Source organism: Zootoca vivipara, chromosome 12 (assembly GCF_965207765.1).
Source record: "Zootoca vivipara chromosome 12, rZooViv2.hap1.1, whole genome shotgun sequence".
Classification (NCBI taxonomy): domain Eukaryota; kingdom Metazoa; phylum Chordata; class Lepidosauria; order Squamata; family Lacertidae; genus Zootoca; species Zootoca vivipara.
In genome coordinates, this window is record NC_142595.1 from 22255775 (window position 1) to 22275664 (window position 19890).

General features: G+C 46.0%; 1 protein-coding gene across 9 annotated transcripts in view; it reads left to right on the forward strand.

Moving 5' to 3' along the window:
- The window catches only part of MLLT6 (MLLT6, PHD finger containing), a 102568-nt gene that overhangs the window by 70497 nt on the left and 12181 nt on the right, over positions 1–19890 (forward strand). For 5 of the 9 annotated variants that reach the window (XM_035134402.3, XM_088655637.1, XM_035134401.3 and 2 more), the window contains 3 exons: positions 8390–8567; positions 9497–10099; positions 18966–19144. In XM_035134402.3, the coding sequence (XP_034990293.3) occupies positions 8390–8567; positions 9497–10099; positions 18966–19144 (960 nt within the window). The remainder of the gene's footprint in view (positions 1–8389; positions 8568–9496; positions 10100–18965; positions 19145–19890) is intronic. The other 4 variants (XM_088655636.1, XM_088655639.1, XM_035134403.3 and 1 more) reach the window with 1 other exon arrangement.

A 19890-nucleotide genomic window follows, 5' to 3' on the forward strand; every position in this document is an offset into this window, starting at 1 on the left:
ACCCCCTGCAATGCAGAAAGAGCTGTGCAAGAGTGCAATAGTTCATTTCACTGCAGCTTAACAATAATAACAACAATTTGTTATTTCTACCCTGGTTTCCCAAGCCACTCTGGGCGGCTCCCAACAGAATATTGAAAACACAACAAAACATCAAACATTAAAAACTCCCCTAAACAGGGCTGCCTTCAGATGTCTTCTAAAAGTCAGAGAGTTGATTATTTCCTTGACATCTGATGGGAGGGCATTCCCCAGGCCGGGCGCCACTACCGAGAAGGCCCTCTGCCTGGTTCCCTGCAACCTCACTTCTTGCAGTGAGGGAACCTTGTGTTAAATGATAAGAGAGGCAGGTGCCTTTTAGATTTACCACCTTATGTACCAAATTGGCTTGGAGCCAATGCTGCTTATCTTACCTAAGGAGGTAGGTAGCCTTTTGTGACAGCAGAACCTCAACACACACACACACACACACACACACACACACACACACACCCTATGCGTTAGTGACTGCCAGCTAAGTATGCAACATCCCATTGTTTTGTTGTCCTGTCTGGCAAAAAAACCAAAACAAAAAAACCTGTGTTTGAGTGAGGGCTGATCTGACCAGTCTTGGCATGAATGGTTTTAATGATCTTGTGAGTAAGGAATGATATTGTGCTCCAATGAATGCAGATTGATGTGTCGTGGCAAAAGCGATACCTTGAAAGCTTGCCAATAAACACAGCAAGGTTTGTGATCTCAAGGCATGTAGTTGGAAGTACAACCTGCCTTCTTGTCTGAAACCCGCCCCCCCCCCAATCTCATCCATCAGCCTTTCAGAAGTGAAGGAGAGAAATGAATTCAGCTTTGGCACCTGCACCTATGGATCCTTCCAAGATGTACAGAAATAAGCCTTCTCCCTGCTAAACTCAATGCTGGAAAAAGGGCAAGCATGCAGCCCTTGGCTTCCACAGCCCAGTGCCAACAATGCTGGTTGTCTCCTTTTGATTGGCTGGGAAAGAGAGAGTTGGTGGTACCGTTGCTAAGGCAGCCAAATTTGTATTCTGTGCCAATATGCAAATAAGTAGGTGATTTCAAAGCCTATTAAGCAAAAAATTAGTTCAAGCTTTTACTTTTTTAAACAAACCAATCTGGTGGGAGAGGGAGATTTCCCATCTCATTACTATTTTTATTATTACTGTATTATGTTATTATTTTTCGCAGATTTGCTTCTGTTCCTCACTCGTTTTCTTGTCGCATCTTAGAAATGGTCTCCTAGTGCTGGAAAAGATTTTTAAAAAACAGGATGGCAAAAAACGATTGCTGGGGTTGCAGCATCTCCTACATACGAGGAAAAGCAAAAGTGTTTGGGGCTGTTTAGAAAGGAAGGAGGCAAGATTAAGGTTTATTACATTAAGTGTTTCATAGCCTTGAAGCCCTTTTTCAGCTTCATGGTTGCTACATGGTACTGAACTTCCTTCACAGTTTTGAATAACTTTTAAGAGAAATCCTGTATCTTTGTAATAGCAAGGCTCCACAGTGAGGAGGGTCAAGTTCTGCAGCAAATATAGCTTTTGCCCCCGGACCTCTATTCAGAGAAGAGAGAGACCCTTGGAGGAGAAAACAGCCACCCCTGCATTAATCCATTAATCAATAAACTGCTCGGAATCTAGAAATGCTAAAAGGAATTACTGAATTTTCCTTCCTTCAGCAGGACCAATAGGCTTTGCATCCACAGGCACTGCCTCCTTTTCTCTTATTGCTGATAACAAGGCAAGATAGCCTTTTTTACACTTGGGAGAATCCATACCCTGCTTTCTCTCTCCCTGCATTGTAGTTGAATTGAGGTCTCGGTCTACGCATGCGCATGCGACAGAATGAGATTACAGATGAGAAATAGCGTTTATGAATGACACAAAGCCCATATGAAAAAAAAAAAGGTAAACCTGATTTTATGATTCTCCCTGCAAATGGAAAATCGGCACATGATCGAGGAGCAAAGTTTTTTGCCTACCATGTTGATTTTCTATTTGCAGGGAGTTTTTAAGCATACAGGAGCTTTCGAAAATGGGGTTCCCCCCCCACCTTCCTGAAGTGGTGCAGTCCACTTTGACGCCTTGATCTGCTGCCTAAATCTGCATCCTTTCACTCCTCTACCCCACTCTGGACACTCACCCCACCCCAGCAGCTGCAAACATTCTGATTACTTGTTGACAGGCATTCAATACATTGCCACAGATGGAGACCCTCAACATCTGGCTCTCCAAATTGAAAACTTACTCTCTCTCTCTCTGCCGTTTGCCCCTCTTGGTTTATGATCCCTCCCCAGCCTCTATAATCCAGGTCAGGAGGCTGTGACGGAGGAAGAAGTATTTTAATTGGATGCTCTCATACCATAGGCGGAGTTCCCACTGGGTTTCCTAGTGTCACCAGAGATTGCAGCTGACCTAAATCCTTTTGGATATAAAGAATTTTTAAGGAGGGCTTTAATTTCCCGACTTGAGAGGTGCTCGCTGTTCGAGCATGCCTGCAAGTCATATTTCCCCTAACTTGAAAGCTCTGTTTCCCATTCTCGGTTATTTGTGGGTTAGTCATGAGAGGGAAAATACTCTACACATGCACAGTGGTGCTTTTATCTTCATTATTGTTTCATACCTCCCCGGGCATCTTCCTTACACTGGAAAAGAACTTCTAGAACTGTTACCCTAGCTCAATTTCCCCCCCCCTTTTTGATCTTCCATTTGCAAATATAAGAATTGGCTTGCTGGAGTGTTTTTAGTCCAGCATGTTGTTTACTGCAGCGACCAACTGGGTGCCTTTGGGAAGCACACAAACAGAGCACAGTTGAGACACACCCTGTTGTGTGTTCCCAACACTGAATAATCTGATATCATTCCTCATGCCATGGAGGTTCAGTTTCACTATTGTAGTTCCTGGTTATGGATAGACCTAGCTATCCTCCGGGAAGGAATTGGTCTAATGCATTTCTGTACAATCTATATATTGCTTTGTATTTTTTAGTTGTCTGTATGCACTCATCAGCGATGGCATGTTTTCTACCAGTTGCTTGTATGGGGTTTTCTGTGTATTTGCAAATGCTGCTGAATAATGCATCTCATTTCACACTCTGTAAGTGACAACCTTGTTGGGACGCGGGTGGCACTGTGCTCTAAACCACTGAGCCTCTTGGGCTTGCCAATCAGAAGGTTGGCGGTTCGAATCCCTGCAACGGGGTGAGCTCCCATTGTTCGGTCCCAGCTCCTGCCAACCTAGCAGTTCGAAAGCACACCCAAAAGTGCAAGTAGATAAATAGGTACCGCTCCGGCGGGAAAGTAAATGGCATTTCCGTGCGCTGCTCTGGTTTCGGTGTTCCATTGCACCAGAAGCAGCTTAGTCATGCTGGCCACATGACCCGGAAAAACTGTCTGCGGACAAACGTTGGCTCCCTCGACCTATAAAGCAAGATGAGCACAGCAACCCCAGAGTAGTCTGCGACTGGACTTAACGGTCAGGGGTCCCTTTACCTTTTTAAGTGACAACCTTATTTTTATGAATAGTATTGTATTGGTCAGAATATAGGCCACACTCCCCCCCCCCAAAAAAAATATCTGGGTTGTATAAAACTTAAGTGTGGCCTATAATCATCCTGTTGTAGATAGAGAGGTTGTGATTTAAGAGCTCTTCTGGGTATGTGTGTCTATATTTTTTGGGGGGGCCTTATATTTGGACCAGTATAGTAATAATAATTTAGAAAAAGCTTTTAATTTGCAAGGTGATGTACCAACCATACCTTCTTCCTCTTTACAACATCCATACTGACACACTGTTCAGCCATAGAATACCTCTGCAACAGGATGTATGTCTGCTCTGTGTTCCTTGTTGTGTAGGCAGATCTTGCTCTGCTATCATTTATTTATTTAAAGTAAAATAATATTTACCCTGCCCTTTAGCTAAAAAAGGCACCCAGAGCATCTTGGAAAGATCAGTAATAAGGTATCCTCTGTCCTCGGGTTTATGGTTTAAAAAATAAGCTACAAAAGGGAAAACGGTTTGGAATGGAGGAGGAATATAGCAAACCCAGGCACCAATTCTTAATTACAAAGTTTGTATAATGACCTGCTGGGAAGGGAACAGCTTGAGGAGAGGGAAGCCAAAAGTTGCAACCTAATGGAGGAACCTGATGGAGTGGGTTTCTCAGCAGAGCTGATGGTGGAACCAACCTGCTTCCCTTTTCCTCCTCGGCCGTATCCTGATAGGCCTGTTGGCCGAGCAAGGCAGTTGCTGCAGCTGCACATTTTGGAGGCCAGTTGTCCCATTATTAAGTTTGTTATTTATACATTTTGGGGTGGGGTGGCCTTTGGATTTTCTGCCTGGTCCACCCCAAAATTGGGACCCATCTCTGTCCGAAAGACTCCTGCTGGATCAAATTAATGGCCAGGAGCTTTTGTGGTCCCTGGGCAGGAAGAGACTGTCAGGAGCCTCTTAATACTTTCCCTCCCCTTTGCTTCCTTTTTAGTTTGGAAGCCTGCAGGTAGGAGCCGTTTCTACTTCACCATCTGAACCTGCCCTTACAACTGGGCCAGGCAATTTGGTCTGTCTAGCACAGCCTAGATCAGCTTTCACCAACCTGCAGATCAGCTTTGGAGCTGATGAGGGTTGCAGCACAAAACATCCTCAGGGCACCAGGTTGGTGAAAGTTGATCTGGCAAAACATTGCCTACCTCTCTCTGACATGCTGCTCTTTGTGTGTGTGTGTGTGTGTGTGTGTTAGATTACTGGTAGCAGCACCAGTCATAGTATTTAATGGGGAAGCATCTGGTGATGTGAGCTCTCACCTGCATCCAATGTAACACTTCTCCCTGACATCCTAGTTCTCTATGTGAGGAGGGCCTATGGAAAGATTCAGACATCTGACCAACACAAAGTCTGAAGTTGTACAGCATAGGCAGTGAACCACTCAAATCTATGCACCATTCTGGATACAGACAACACACACACACACCCCATTTTATTCCTTTATTTTGGGCTTGGGTCTGTTTGCTCTGACAAGACAGACAGAAGTCCCCTCTGACAGGCTATTGCTCTCTTCCCAGCAGCTTCTTGCACTTCGCTAGCAGTTTCACTGTATCCCTTTTGTCTTGTTTGCAGGAGAAGAACCCTCAACTGGGTTTGATTGTTTATTGTTCTTCCCCCCTCCTCCTGCTGTCAGAGTAATGCTAGTCTAATCCGAGGCACACAATTCAGCTGCTGCTGTGGATTTTTTTTTAATGCTCTCCTCCCCACTCCACCAGCATCCAGCTTCCTTGCTTCTTCCTCCAGTCTCCCATCATTCCTTGTAGCAGCTCATCTCACAAGCCAGAATCTAGCAGATGTCCCTCTGCTTTATGGGACAGATCCTGCCTCCAAGTACAAGGGACGGGAGTGCTGGGTGAAGGTGGCTGTGAATCAGGTATACTCTCTTTCCAGGTGGTAGCTTGTGGCTATGGGTGCTCTGTCTGTCTTTGTGTCTAAGCTCCCGTTGGTTGATTGTTTGATTGCTGTTTGAATATTGCTGAGAATGTGTCTTGGGAGATTGGAAGCGATTCGCGAAGAGAGAAGGGTGAACTAGCTCGATTTGGGGGTAATGCTTCTAAATGGTTGATGCAAAGTCAAGGAACTGAGGGTGATCAGGGTTTTTGTGCCCCCCCCCCCCCGAAGAATAGATCCACAATCTACATTTAAAGCACATTCAAAGACATTTGGAGCACATGACTTTTCCCAGAGAATCCTGGGACCTGTAGTTTCCCCTCATAGAGCTACAGTTCCCAGCACCCTTAAACTACAATTCCTAGGATTCTTTGATAGGGGAGAGCCCTGTACTTTTAATGTGCATTGGATATGCTTTAAGTGTATGGTGTGAATAAGTTATTCCAGTTGCTGTCAGATGCCTAGCCGGCTGGCCATCACCCAACAGGCCAAGGGAGCAAAAGAAAGAACTAGAGAGGGCAGAGAAAAAGTTTGATCAGGTGTGTGTGAGGAAGTCCTGGCTTGCAGACAGACATGGGGATGACCTGCATTAGGAAGGGGTTTATATAGAACTCCCACTGGCATCCAGTCAGAATGTAAGGCTGGGAGCCAATCAGGACACGGAAGGTCCTTGTTCCAACAGGGGAAGTTGGAGAACTTCCCATGAAGGATGAATGGCCAAAGTCTCTGTCTCTAGGGATGAGTAGAACTCGACTCCCACCTAAGGAGACAGGCACTATTTGTATAGGATAGCGACAAGTTGGTCTCATACATTGGGTGCCTTTGTTTGAACTTAAATTGAAAAATCTGAACTTCTCACCAGCAATTCCCTAAAACATCTGGGTTCCTCTACTTAACTGCTTGCTGTTTGAAATTTTAATGAATTTTCCACTCAGGATTCATTTTCTAAGTCAGGTTTTTGCCCAGCATTAATACATTATTATTCACTCCATCACCTTTTGGCCTGACGGATTAAAAAGAAGGCATTTGATGTGGATTCTGGGTTATTTCCCACCCACGTATGACTTTGTATGTGTTGTGCATGGGTTCCAAAATACTTTTGCAGGGAGAGGAGTTGATGAGAGGAAGGAAATTCTTTGGGCTTCTCTTTCAGAGGTTTGGTTAGTGAGGTCAGGGTGCTGGCTGAACCTGCTTGGGATAGGGGTCATTTTTGATGTTCCCTAGAGGGTTTAGCATAGTAGACTGCTGCTCTTGCATTGCCCCATCTCTTTTCTGCTTCCCCTCCATTTGGCAGGTGTGGTTGTCAAAACTCCCCCCCCCCCTTCCCGTGTTCGTAAATCAGAAGGGTTTAACATTTTAACATCCCAGGAGTTGCTGGCCTGGAGAAGGCACAGGCCTCCCGCTTTAGATTTTCACCCCTCTCTTTTCCATGTACTTCTGGCACATCTGGAATGCATTTTAACCTCCCAGCTGTTGTACGGTGATAGCTTGATTACACACCACCGGGGAAATGCAGGTTTTGGGTTTTTTCTATCGTGTATCAAAAGTTTTGCACTGCACACTACTTTTTTTAGGGAAGTCATCTGGAAGAATTCTTGATTGCCCACAGGGGTCCACCTCACAGTCTGGCTAATAATTGCTGCAACTTTAAAAAAAAAACAACCACACACACACATCAAGTTTCTAGTCCTTACTTTGAAAGCTCTTCAACTTTTGCTTTCCCCCTTAGGCCCTTACAATGACTCGTTGCTCTCAAATGAAGGCTGTGTACACATGGAATTCCAAGTGGATTAAATGCAGCCCATGTATGTGTGTGCTTTTTGCTTTGCCTGCACAATGTCATTCTCATTGGAGTGGCAGCCTTTACTCCCTGCCCACATTTAATACGTATTTTCCCAATCTGTAGAATAGATAATGCAGTAAAGGGGGGCAGGAAATCTAAAATGGTGTGTTACCCAAGTGTGGACATACTGAAGCACATTGTGTAGACGGGAAGTGGGGTTTTTATGTGTGTGGTGACCTTTTGCTGAGTATCATCTATGCCAGGCATCCCCAAACTTCGGCCCTCCAGATATTTTGGACTACAATTCCCATCTTCCCCGACCGGTTGTAGGCCAAAACATCTGGAGGGCCGCAGTTTGGGGGTACCTGATCTATGCCCACACTCTCTGCTTCTGTTGGTGAGGCACTGCTTGCTGGACTGCTAGAGAAGCTGGGAGTGACATACTTTTTTAAAAAAAATAACTTGCTGTTTTGTGCAAGTCTGGTATATCAGAAAGCTTGTGTTTCAGAAATAAAAATAAATAATTGGGTACGTCATATTTCTGGAAGTCGGCTGTTTACTCCTTGTACCAACTCTGATGGTTGAATGCTTATCATTGAATTATCTTCCTAATGATACCGTACTTTATTGTATTATTCTGAAAAAGACTGGTGTTACGAGTCATTAGACCTAAGAAATAGCAACTTTTCCTAAATGTAGCCACAATTTTGGCTACTAGCATAATTGAACTATGTCAGTAATAGCAACCAACTTGGATGGCTTTAAAAAAAAAACCAAATTCATTGAGGATAAGTCTATCATTGGCTACTAACCCTGATGGTTATGTTGGAGGCAGCAATGTTTCAGTTTCTGGAAACCTCTGGAGAGGAGAGTGCTGTTGCACTCTGGTTATGCTCAGAGGTTTCCCATAGGCATCTGTTTGGCTTCTGTGGTAGTGGAACCCTGGAATAGATAGGCCACTGAACAAGATGGACCACTGACTGGCCTGATGTTCTTAACAAGAATTTTAGGGTTTGAGCTCCAAAGATTCCTGACAGTAGTAGCACGTTCCAAAAATGTCCCAAGTTCACATGTATTAGGTGTGATGTATTCAAGACAATGTCAGCTCAATGTCTCAAATCTCTCTCTCCTTATGTCTCTCCTTATGTCATTTGTCCATTTCAGCAGACTTCCACCAACCACCACGAGAGCAATAAAGAAGCCGCAGAGGTCATTCGGTCGGAAGTGAAAGGCAAGAAGTCTTCAAGCCATGGCACAAGCCACAAGGCCAAGAAGTCAGGAAGTGGGAAAAGCTCGACGGGTTTTGGCACATCCTCTTCCAGTGGGACATTTCCACCTGCAGGTGAAGCATGGGAAGGAACTGGGATCCAGTAGGATCAGCCATGACAGTGGACTTCAGTCCATTATTATCAATGAGTCTGTTATGAATAGAACTTAGTTGAATGCAACCCGATGGTAACTAGCTGTATGAATGTGAGTGCATGCAATTAGACATGCTAAGTCTTCTTTTCAAAGGGACCCAGGTGGCGCTGTGGGTTAAACCACAGAGTCTAGGGCTTGCTGATCAGAAGGTCGGCGGTTCGAATCCCTGCAACGGGGTGAGCTCCCGTTGCTCGGTCCCAGCTCCTGCCCACCTAGCAGTTTGAAAGCACATCAAAGTGCAAGTAGATAAATAGGGACTGCGGGAAGGTAAATGGCGTTTCCGTGTGCTGCTCTGGTTTGCCAGAAGCAGCTTTGTCATGCTGGCCACATGACCCGGAAGCTGTCTGCGGACAAACGCCGGCTCCCTCGGCCTATAGAGCGAGATGAGCGCCGCAACCCCAGAGTCGGACACGACTGGACCTGATGGTCAGGGGGCCCTTTACCCTTTACCTTTAAGTCTTCTTTTCAGTTGATGCATGTGTGTGTGAGAGAGAGGGGTGGTCCCCAGATGTTTTTTGGACTGCAAGTGCCATCAGCCCCCAGCCCACACCGCCAGTGGTCAGGGATGATAGGAATTGTAGCCCAACACCATCCAGAAAGAACCACGTCCACCTGGTGGGTTTTGCCTTTTCAATTGCAGTCTTCGTCAACCATCCAGCAAGTGAGAAGAGCATCTAGTTTTCTCCCCAACTGTGAGTGGTGAGGCTTTCTCCAGCGGTGCCTTCTGCACCTTTAGGCATTTTGCAAGCAAACAAATGAACACGTAGACTTAGATCTGTGACAGCTATAGCTATGATGCCTCATCTCTGCCTACTTAAGGTTTCAAGATTTCCCTTGATCCCCTTCCAGGTACCTCATGCAGCTCCTTGCCCTTCTCCCAGGACTTTGTAACCTTCCCAAAGTTGGAGCAGCAGCAGCAGCAGCCAGAGGAAGAGAAATACCGCAAGCCTGTCTCTTCCTCCTCGTCTTCCGCTCATTGCTCCCCATTGTACGAAGGGCAGAAAAACGACGTCTTTGAGCAGAAGGTGATCTTCTCGGGTTTCGGCTCCATCATGCGCTTCTCCACTTCGGCCGTCAGCCAGCAGAGGGGGCAGGACGCTTCCCCCGTGGACTACAAGGTCTCCAACTCTATTGGGGGCACCTCTGGCGGGAGTGGCGGCAGCAGTGGCGGCAGCCACAAACGGGTGCCGTCCCTCAACGTTGAGGAAGGAGAAGTCCTGAAGGAAAAAAAGCACAAGGCCAGCAAGAAAAGCAAGCATGGGCCAGGGAGGCCCAAAGGGAGCAAGAACAAGGAAGTCCTGGGCGCCCAGCTGGTTGGGTCCACGGCTACGTCTTCTTCGCCCTTCTCCGGGGGGTCCCTGGTCAGCTCCAGCATCGGAGGGTCCTCTAGGTCTTTCAGTCATGCGGCTGCCCTTCCGAGCCTCAGTATGGAATCTCCGCTTCTGGGATCAGGTAGGTACCACAGCCTCTAGGCAGGATGCTACATATCCTATTGGTTTTGGCTTCTGGTGCAGGGTTCTGAGGCTCTCAGCTTGAAAAAGCAAAACAAAAGAGTGAATGCAGGTATTTACGTCTATCTATCTAGAGAAATAGGGATGCGGGTGGCGCTGTGGGTTAAACCATAGAGCCTAGGGCTTGCCAATCAGAAGGTCGGTGGTTCGAGTCCCTGTGTCCAGGATGAGCTCCTGTTGCTCTGTCCCAGCTCCTGCCAACCTAGCAGTTTGAAAGCACGTCAAGTGCAAGTAGATTAATAGGTACTGCTCCAGCGGGATGTTAAACGACATTTCCGTATGCTGCTCTGGTTTGGCAGAAGCGGCTTAGTCATGCTGGCCACATGACCCGGAACCTGTACGCCGGCTCCCTCGGCCAATAAAGCGAGATGAGCGCTGTAACCCCAGAGTCGTCTGCAACTGGACCTAATGGTCAGGGGTTCCTTTACATTTTCCTTTATCTAGAGAAATATCAAGTGGTCGCAGTGGGTTCTTTACCCACAGGGCGAACCTGACCTTGCAACTCTGTAAAATGCAAACAAACACACAAGCAAGTTGAACACCCTCAGTCTCGCCTCTGCCATCATGTGTCAGATGAGCTGTCTGCTTTTATAGGCAAATCTCTCTCTCTCTCTCTCTCTCTCTCTCTCTCTCTGTGTGTGTGTGTGTGTGTGTGTAGGTGTTTGTTTGTTTGTTTATTTGTGCGTGTCGGAGATGACATGCATGCTAGCCAGTAGGCAGTCGTCACAGTCCAAATATAAACCGTGCCAGAGAAACTGTGATAAAAAGTTGCAGAACTTCTCATTCCCCCATCGCCATCGGTGTTCACTGCAGCGCTGGGAAAATGTGTGTGTGTGTTTTGAGGGTAGCAAAGGTGCTATCAACCCTAAGTTTCCAGTCGCCATCCAATGCTGTCCTTAGTAGCTGTGAGGATAAGGTTTGCAATGTGGATAGTAATACTGAGAGAACAGGATACTAGACTAGATTGACCTTTGGTATAATCCAGAAGGGCTCTCCTTACCTTGCGATATCTCAGGCTTTAAAACAGTGTTTTCCAAACTTGGGTCTCCAGCTGTTTTGGGACTACAACTCCCATCATCCCTAGCTGGCAGGACCAGTGGTCAGGGATGATGGGAATTATAGTCCGAAAACAGCTGGAGAACCAGGTTTGGGAAACACTGCTTTAAAAGACACATTCACGAAGGACAGGGCCATCAGCGGCTGCCAACTGTGATGGATGTGTTCTGCATCTACTGTTGAAGGCAGTATGCCTCTGTAGACCTGTTGCTGGGAATCAGAACTGAGGAATAGTGCTATCGTACTCAGGTCTGCTTGGCTTTTATGAGAACAAGATGCTGGGTTTGCTGGCCCTTCTGTGTGATCCAGTAATGCTCTTCTTATGTTCTTACCTGGTGAAATCTCAGAGCCGCTTCCTGCGCTGTTGGTGGCAAGGCACTCGTGATGTGTGTCAGTGTGATTTCTTCTGCAAGTGCAGCAAGCCAGCAAACCACAGCGCATCTCAACTTCCTGAGCCAGGTGCTTGCAGCAGAAAAGATGTTTGCACTGCTAGTCTCAAAAGCCAGAAGGGTGCTGAACCACAAGCAGGACTTCCAGGAGCTAGGAGGGTGGTCCTTCTGAGCTCTGTGCTGTTCCTTGAACCCTCTTCTCAGTTAACAGAAACAGAACCTGTTTTGCAGCACTTGTGCAATGGTGGAAATGTATATAGAAACATGGCCTAGAGTTGGGTATGTCCTTGTATAATGAGGGGTTTGTTTTTCTTTGCCCCAGAGAATATGTTTGTTCTTCCCAAAGTCCTTCAGTGTTACTCCAGTTGTGATTTCAGGCAGTAGCTGTGCTGGTTGTTGCTCACTTGTATTGCAGACTCTTTGTATCTAGGCCTATTCATCATGTCAGCCTTGGCCTCTTCCTTTATTCCAGGTGTGGAGAAGACTTGGCCTTCTGGATATTGCTGAACTACAACTACAAATCAGCAAGTGTGGCCAATGGCCAGGAATGATAGAATAGTAGTTCAGCAACATCTGGGGGAGGCAAAGGTTCCCCATACTTGTGACGGTTGTTGTTGTTTTTTAACACTTTCCCCTGTGCTGTGAAACCCACAAAAAGCCCCCCCCCCAAGCTGCTGCTTGACATAGAAGGGAGGCTGTCATTGGCACTAGTGGCAGCATCTTTCCCATGCCAAATAGCAGCTGGGGAGGGTGATTTTTTTGTAGCAACCGTGTAGGTTAGTGAAAAATAAAACAGGGCTCTAACACCTTTAATAGTTATCAGTGGAGACTGAACCACCAGGGCAAATAGGGCACAGCCCCACCTGCCTCAGCCAGCTCCCATCTGTCTGTGTTCTTATTTACATCCACTGGGGAGGGGGGGCATTTCCTGCTCCATAGTATTGTAGCAAGGAGGGAGATTGGAGCAAAACTCTTAATTCATTGGCTCTGCCTGCCATTGACTCTGGCGCCACCTACTGCTGGCCTCCTTCCCTCCCACTCTTAGCAGTTGGGCACAGATACTTATGCAGGAGAGGGAATTTCAGCAGATGTTGTTCGGCATGCATTCTGCAGCTGCTGAAATTCTCTCTTCTAAGCAAGTATTAAAGGTGCAGAAGCCTTGGCCTCACTTGCCCATGGTCACTCTACAGCAGGCATCCCCAAACTTCGGCCCTCCAGATGTTTTGGACTACATTTCCCATCTCCCTCGACCACTGGTCCTGTTAGCTAGGGATCGTCATTGGGGGTGCCTGCTCTAGGGTGACCTATCTCAGCTTTGGTGCCATTGGACTACAACTCCCAATATCCCTGACCGCTGGTCCTGCTAGCTAGGGACGATTGAGAAAGGCTGCTCTAGGGCCACGGACTTACTTTTCTCCATGTCCCTATCCCGATTCCACAGCCTCCGCACCCTGTGATGAACGCTGCACACAAACTAGGGCTAACCCACATGACTGTGGTGCCCACATCCCAAGCCACATCCTTGTGGCAGAGCTGCCCGCCTTCCAAGCATCCCGGCATTGCGGCTGAGTGGAATCACAGCACCTGCACTTCATTTCCCTGCCAAGTAGCGATCCCATTACACGCTGAAGGACGTTCCCAAAAGTGCTTCATCAACACACCCATTGTGTGTGTGTTTGAGACTGCCGGGAAGCGAGGCACTGTAAAAAAAAACCTTTAAAAACCCCGCCAGCAACACCTTCCTGGCACTGACACTGCTGGCAAAGAAGGGGCAGCATCAGCAAAAAAGGGTTAAAGGGGAAGGAAGTGGGAGGCCTGGCCTGGGCACAGATGGTTTGGCATGCTCTCATCTCTGTGCGGGCTTGCTATTCAGGTCACATTGACATAGGAGGCGTAGCTGAGCTCTGTGTCATTCCCTGTTGACGGCCTTTTGCTCTCATTGCTTTGGGGCAGGGAAGGGGCCGGCAGAGAGGAATAGAAAGAGAAACCAGGATGCAATTATTTCTCAGGGAGGAGCTGCTGCAAGCCACACACACCTCCCTATAATCGTAACCTCAGGCCATAAGGATTTCCCCCCCTGTTTCCCTCGCTCCCTTGAGTTCAAAGGAAACAGCCTTTTCGTGTGGGTCTGCCTGTCAACCCGTAATCCAGGCCTACTAAGGGTGAATTCCCCCCCACATACACACCTTAAGCAGAGTGCAGGAGTCGCAGCCAGCACCAGCTCCCTGATGAATGAACTTGTTGCGATAGGCGTGTTTGCAAACGTGCTTTTTGTTGTTGTTGTCGTTGTGTTCACACAGTACATTTTTGGTGGCCAACAGAGATGTTGCAAGTGTGCACTTAGCAGGTGTGAGTGTCTAAAACAGAGCTTTCCGAACTTTTCATGTTGGTGGCACACTTTTTAGACACGCATCGTCTTACAACATAGTAATTCAGTTTTACTAGCAAACCGGAGGTTAAACTAACCCCTTACCAGCCCCGGGAGGAACGTTCACATGACACACCTACACACTCTAGCCGACACACTAACATATTGTGACACACTGTTTGGAAAGCTCTGGTCTAAAGAGTGTCCCTTAGAGTGCTGGTGGCATCATCTTAAATACCTACCCATTTGCTACAGGTACCTACCCATTTGCTAAATTTCTTTCTCTCCCATTCTCTCTCTCATCCCCTCCCAGTCTCCATTTTATGCTTCTTGTGCTGGTTGCTTACCTAGGCAAGAGCCATCCAGGTGGGTGGAATGTAAATGTAGTTTTCTCATCTGCCTATATGGAATCAAGAAGTAGGTGTGTTCTCTTCTCAGTTCTACAAAAGGTGGCTGGGCTGTGGCGGGCTGGATCTAATAGCTAGAACAATATTAAATCTGCAAATATTGAAGGCAAGAGGGTTTGGTAGGCAATAAGCGGAAAGAGAAGGTTCCTAAGGGTTTCCTAGATTTTGCCCTCCCACCCAAGGCTATTGCTACAGGTTGCTTCAGCCTCATGTGGCTCAAAGTTGTGAGGGACATGCTGCAAGGATATTCCTAGGTGGAATGTGCTAACACTTGGGAGATCTCTGAAGCATGCACCAATGTCAAACATGTTTTTAGCATGGACAATACAGGGACATGGTGCATAAAAGTGGCCATCACAGGAGACCCTGGGATCATACCTCATTCTTTGAGTGAAATTAAATCAGTTGGATTAATGCTATTGTGCATGTGTAATTTATTACTAAGGAACTAGGAGAGGGGCAGGTCAAATTTAGAATTCTTCAAGCAAGTGACTATGAAGCCTCAAGGATTGCAGACATGATACTAACTATAGTTTAGGGATTGTAAATGGGCACATAGATTCCTCCTTTCCCTTGATCTGTGTTCTCAAGCGCATGCAACAGTTAACAACTTTAGTTAAAATTAAGCTGGCAAAACTTAATTTTAAAAAGCACTTAAAAGCTGTCAGCATCTGAATAACATTTTTGGTAATGCTTCCAAGTATAACAGTTTTTGCCTGGGTCCCATTAATTATCAGAGCTCACCTTTTGTCCAGACTTCTGTATTACAATAATAGTACAACTTAAATAGTTTTTAATAGAGTTTTTGAATATTCGGGTTTTCCAACACATCACATACACCATCTTGTAGTCCTTACAGCAGCCCTGTAAAGTAGGCCAGGATGCAGCCCAATAGTTCAAAGTGTGCTTTGGCTGTATATTGTTGGGTTGAATGATGTGCATGCCAAGCTCCTGGTTTACAAAAAGAATAATAGAAGTGTAGAGTTAGAGGACCTAAAGAGATGGAACAACATGAATTTCACCCTTTCAGATAAAATGGCAATGATCAAAATGATCACTCTCCCAAAATTAACCTACTTATTCCAAACCCTCCCAGTCTGGATCCCCCCAACCCAACTTCGCAGATGGCAGAGAAAACTACACTCCTTCATCTTCTCACACAAGAAACCAAGAATAAGCACCAAATACCTGCACCTCCCCACTTCACAAGGAGGATGGGGAATCCCTAACATAGAAACATATTACAGGGCCAACAAAATTCGACATATAATCCCATATATACTGGAAGACGAGACAAAACAATGGATACACCTAGAGAGAGAGACAATTGAAAGTATCTGCACCACAGCATACCCACTCCTCCCAAACAAACTAAGAAAGATCCCCACAACACTTAATAGGTACACACAAACCATGTTCAAAGCATGGAAAACAGAAACGGACAAACTATCCCCAACCACATCCCCACTACTCCCCCTAGTCTATCATCCACTATTCCACCATGCAGCACAAAACATCCAAACAAAAACTTGGCAAACCAAAGGCCTATATCGCCTACTAGACTTTTATAAAAATAACACACCTCTGACAACACAAGAAATACAAGATAAACTAGAAGACACCCAAATACCCTGGTTAGCACAACACCAATTACATGCCCTTCTGAACAAGCCAGCAATAAAACTAGCAGCAACAAGACCCCTGACACCCTTTGAAAATCTCCTCCTAACGACAAAGGGTCACGGCAAAGGGATGGTATCTGCAATATATAAAATATTGCTCCAAAATCCCACAAACCCCCCAGACACAATAAAAAAACAATGGGAAGACGACATAGGCTACGAGATTAACCCCACTCAATGGACCAGAATGTGGGCTAAACCCCCCTTTAAATCCATATCAGCAAAAAGGAAAGAACTCACTCTGAAAACCATCTACAGGTGGTACCTCACACCACGAAAACTAGCACTAATACACCCAGGAACCTCATCAAAATGCTGGAGAGGATGCACCTCAACAGGCACGTATTTCCACATGTGGTGGGAATGCCCCAAAACCCAACAATTCTGGAGAACAACCATAAGAGAAATAGGTAAAATAACCCAACAAACATTAGAACTTACCCCAGAACTGGCCCTGCTAAACATCTTCCAGGACAATAATGCCCATCTACAACACAAAGAACTCATAACCCACTTACTCTCAGCAACCAGAAGCATCATAACCAGACACTGGAAAGACCTGTCAGGAGTAAGCATAGACCAATGGTACCAGACGGTATGGGAAACAGCCCTACTAGAAAAACTAACCAATAAGTTGAAACTGACACGGGGACAAATAGAAGAAGACGGCTTCACCCCAACATGGCTCCCCTTCATCACATACACAGCCCAACAAGACAACGACAAAAATCCACCAACAGCATACAAATCAATTTGGCTAACCTGACCCAGAACACCCACCCACCCCACTCACATAAAACAGACCACCACAGCCAACCACAAAATAAAACTATATCCTAGGCCAACCCCAACAACTCTCACCACCAAAGGAAAACAAATGCACAACAAGGAACCTATGCAAGCATTGCTGACAACTTCCCCCCCCCACACACATTAAGTAAAACAGAAACATTGCCACACACCCCCACCCCCTTCCCTTATCTACCATTCTCCCCCCTTTTCCTCCCCAATGTCTCAACAAATGAAACTGATCTGTAAAAATGTTATGAGAGACACTGTACACGTCTTTGTAAACTGAGAAAACCTTCAATAAAAATATTTAAAAAAAAAGAAGTGTAGAGTTAGAAGGGACCATGAGGATCATCTAGTCCAACCCTCTGCAATGCAGATTTTTTTTTTTGCCCAACATGGGGCTTGAACCCACATCCTAGAAATTAAGAATCTCATACTCTACTAACTGAGCTATCCGGGGGCACCAGGGCTGAAACTATCATGCAATGTAATCCTATGTGTTTTTACTCAGAAATAAGTCCCACTGTGTTCTGTGGGGCTTACACCTGGTAAGTACTGGTATGTTTCGGATTGTAGCCTGCATCTCAAGGCACAAGATCTGAGAAGCCAATCCCTGACTCTACCCCAGGAACTCACTAAAAAAAAAGAGAGCAAAATTTATAGACTGGCTGCTGGGTTGGGAGGGTGTGAAATTGACTAAGAATTACCCCTCATTTTTACTTGAGGCTACTCAGTTTCAGCTTCCCACCCAACCTGCAAGGAAGTCCCCTTTTTGCAGACTGAGCTAGTATTACAGTGAAGATTTATGTATGGGGTTGGGTGAGGAGGAAAACAGAGCTTGCAGTGAATTCTTCAGCTGCAGTGTAAGCCTGGCTTTCTCTCAGCACCACAACTGAATTGGCAGGCATGCATAGCAGTGAATCAGCTCTAGGCTAGGTTGTCATTTATGGCTCTCTGGCCATGGTTCATGCAGAATGTAGTTCTTTTTCTGAAGAAGAAGAAGAAGAAGAAGAAGAAGAAGAAGAAGAAGAAGAAGAAGAAGAAGAAGAAGAAGAAGAAGAAGAAGAAGAACCAGCACTACAGAAATGTTGTCCACTGTTTTGTTTTTGTTTTTAAAGGGTAATGGTGGTGGCATTATAGAATCCTAGAATTTCCATTTACAAGAAAGGAGATTCTGACTAATCATCATGAAGAACATTCTGACAGCAAGAGCTGTTTGACAGTGGAGTGGTCCTCCTCAGGAGGTTGTGAACTCTACTCCTTGGAGATTTTAAAGCAGAGGTTGGATGGCCATCTGTCATGGGCGCTTTAGTTGAGATTCCTGCATTGCAAGGGGGTTGGGCTAGATGACCCTTGGGGTACCTTCCAACTCTACAATTCTATAAATCTGTTCCAATGTCAAACAGCTCATAATATTATTTTTAGTCAACTGTTAGAAAATTCTTCCTGGTTTATGCAAAACTGCTCTGGGGACGGAGGAAAGGCTGTTGGTGATGCCAGAGGAGGTCAGTCATGCTGTATACAGCATGCTTCTGGGAACTGTTTTGTTCTGAGATTGATTCTGGAGAGAAATCGTTCCATTTGGGTAGATGCAATGAGGGCATTTCCAGATCAGTCCCATTGCTCTACAAACCTTACACCTGTCTTTGCCCTTAAAGTCACCAAACGAACTGGGCATTGAAGGCAGAAATTGTATAATTAAGTCATCAGTAATCTCATGAATACTGCCCAGAGGGTTTCTGTCTATTCCAGAAAGCAAAAACAATGTCATTTCCAGAATCAAAACATTGTGCCTTATTGCCTGAGAGAATGCCTTATCTGGATCCCACACATCAGGCAAGTAACAGAGGTGCATTTGTTGTGCTCTTTGCTATGCTGTGCACTGGAAAAACCCTCAGCCACAGTTGGCCCAGTTCTCTAAAATGGGAACAATACTGGCGTGCCCTAAAGGGATTGTTTTTGGAGGATGCAGAAGGAAAGGAAAGGATGTCAAACCATCCTGAGAGAGAGGAGCAGAGGCAACGTGGGAATTTGAAACAAGCAGCTATAGACATCCTTTTCCTTGGTGCCTGGCCATCTCTTTTCAAGTCTTGCTTTCATTTTTTTCCTGCAGGGATCTATACAAGTAACAAAGATCCGATTTCGCACGGAGGCGGGGTGCTCCGGACAGTGTGTAGCACTCCTCTTTCTTCCAGCCTCCTGGCTCATCAAGGCACTTCGTCGCTTCCCCAGCTCACCCGCTCTCCCTTTGCTAGTGCCATCCCAACTTCTTCTTCCGTCTCCACAACCCAGGTAAGCACTTCAAGCATCAGTGCTCTAAGTTATTTCTGTGCACTGAGGAGGGGTTAAGTTCCCAGTGCTTTGCGCCATCCACTCTGGCATGGGGCACATGGGACAACTGTGCTGGCTGGGGCTGATGGGAGTTGTGGTCAAAAAAACACTGAAGAGCACCAGGCTGGGGAAGATATATGTGTGTAAAAGGGTAAAGAAGTTAAAAGGCATCAAACAAACAGAAACAGCCTACGGCTTGACTGAGCTCTGTGGAGCGTGATTTGTAAAATGTGAAACAAACACTTCTCAGGGTATGGGTAACTCCCAAGTCCTCATTGTTCAGGCACGCTGCTCCTGCTGCTTGCCGATTTTGCTGCTTTATAGTGGACCAGCTTGTAATATGCAATACAGAAAACCTGCTGGCGAATAGCAATATTCAGTGGTTGGGTGCACTTTGCCATGCTAGGCTGCATGAGAAATGTCAAGGATGCCGTTCTTCTTGGTCTGCAGCCCTCACGGTAAATGTAGGCGCTCATTTTTTTATTTGCAACTTGTACATTCATTAACTGGACTCTGAAACCACTGCCATCTCCTGAGTAAAAACAACAAAAAATATGAGAATGCTATTATTCTTTGATGTTGGAGAACTGAAGCAGCAATCCAGAAAGCCCTCTCACAATTCCATCCTGATGATGATTCAGCAGCCAAAGCCAGAGCTCTCCCCATTATTCTAGTCTCTGGCTAATTTACATGCCTCCAGGTACCCC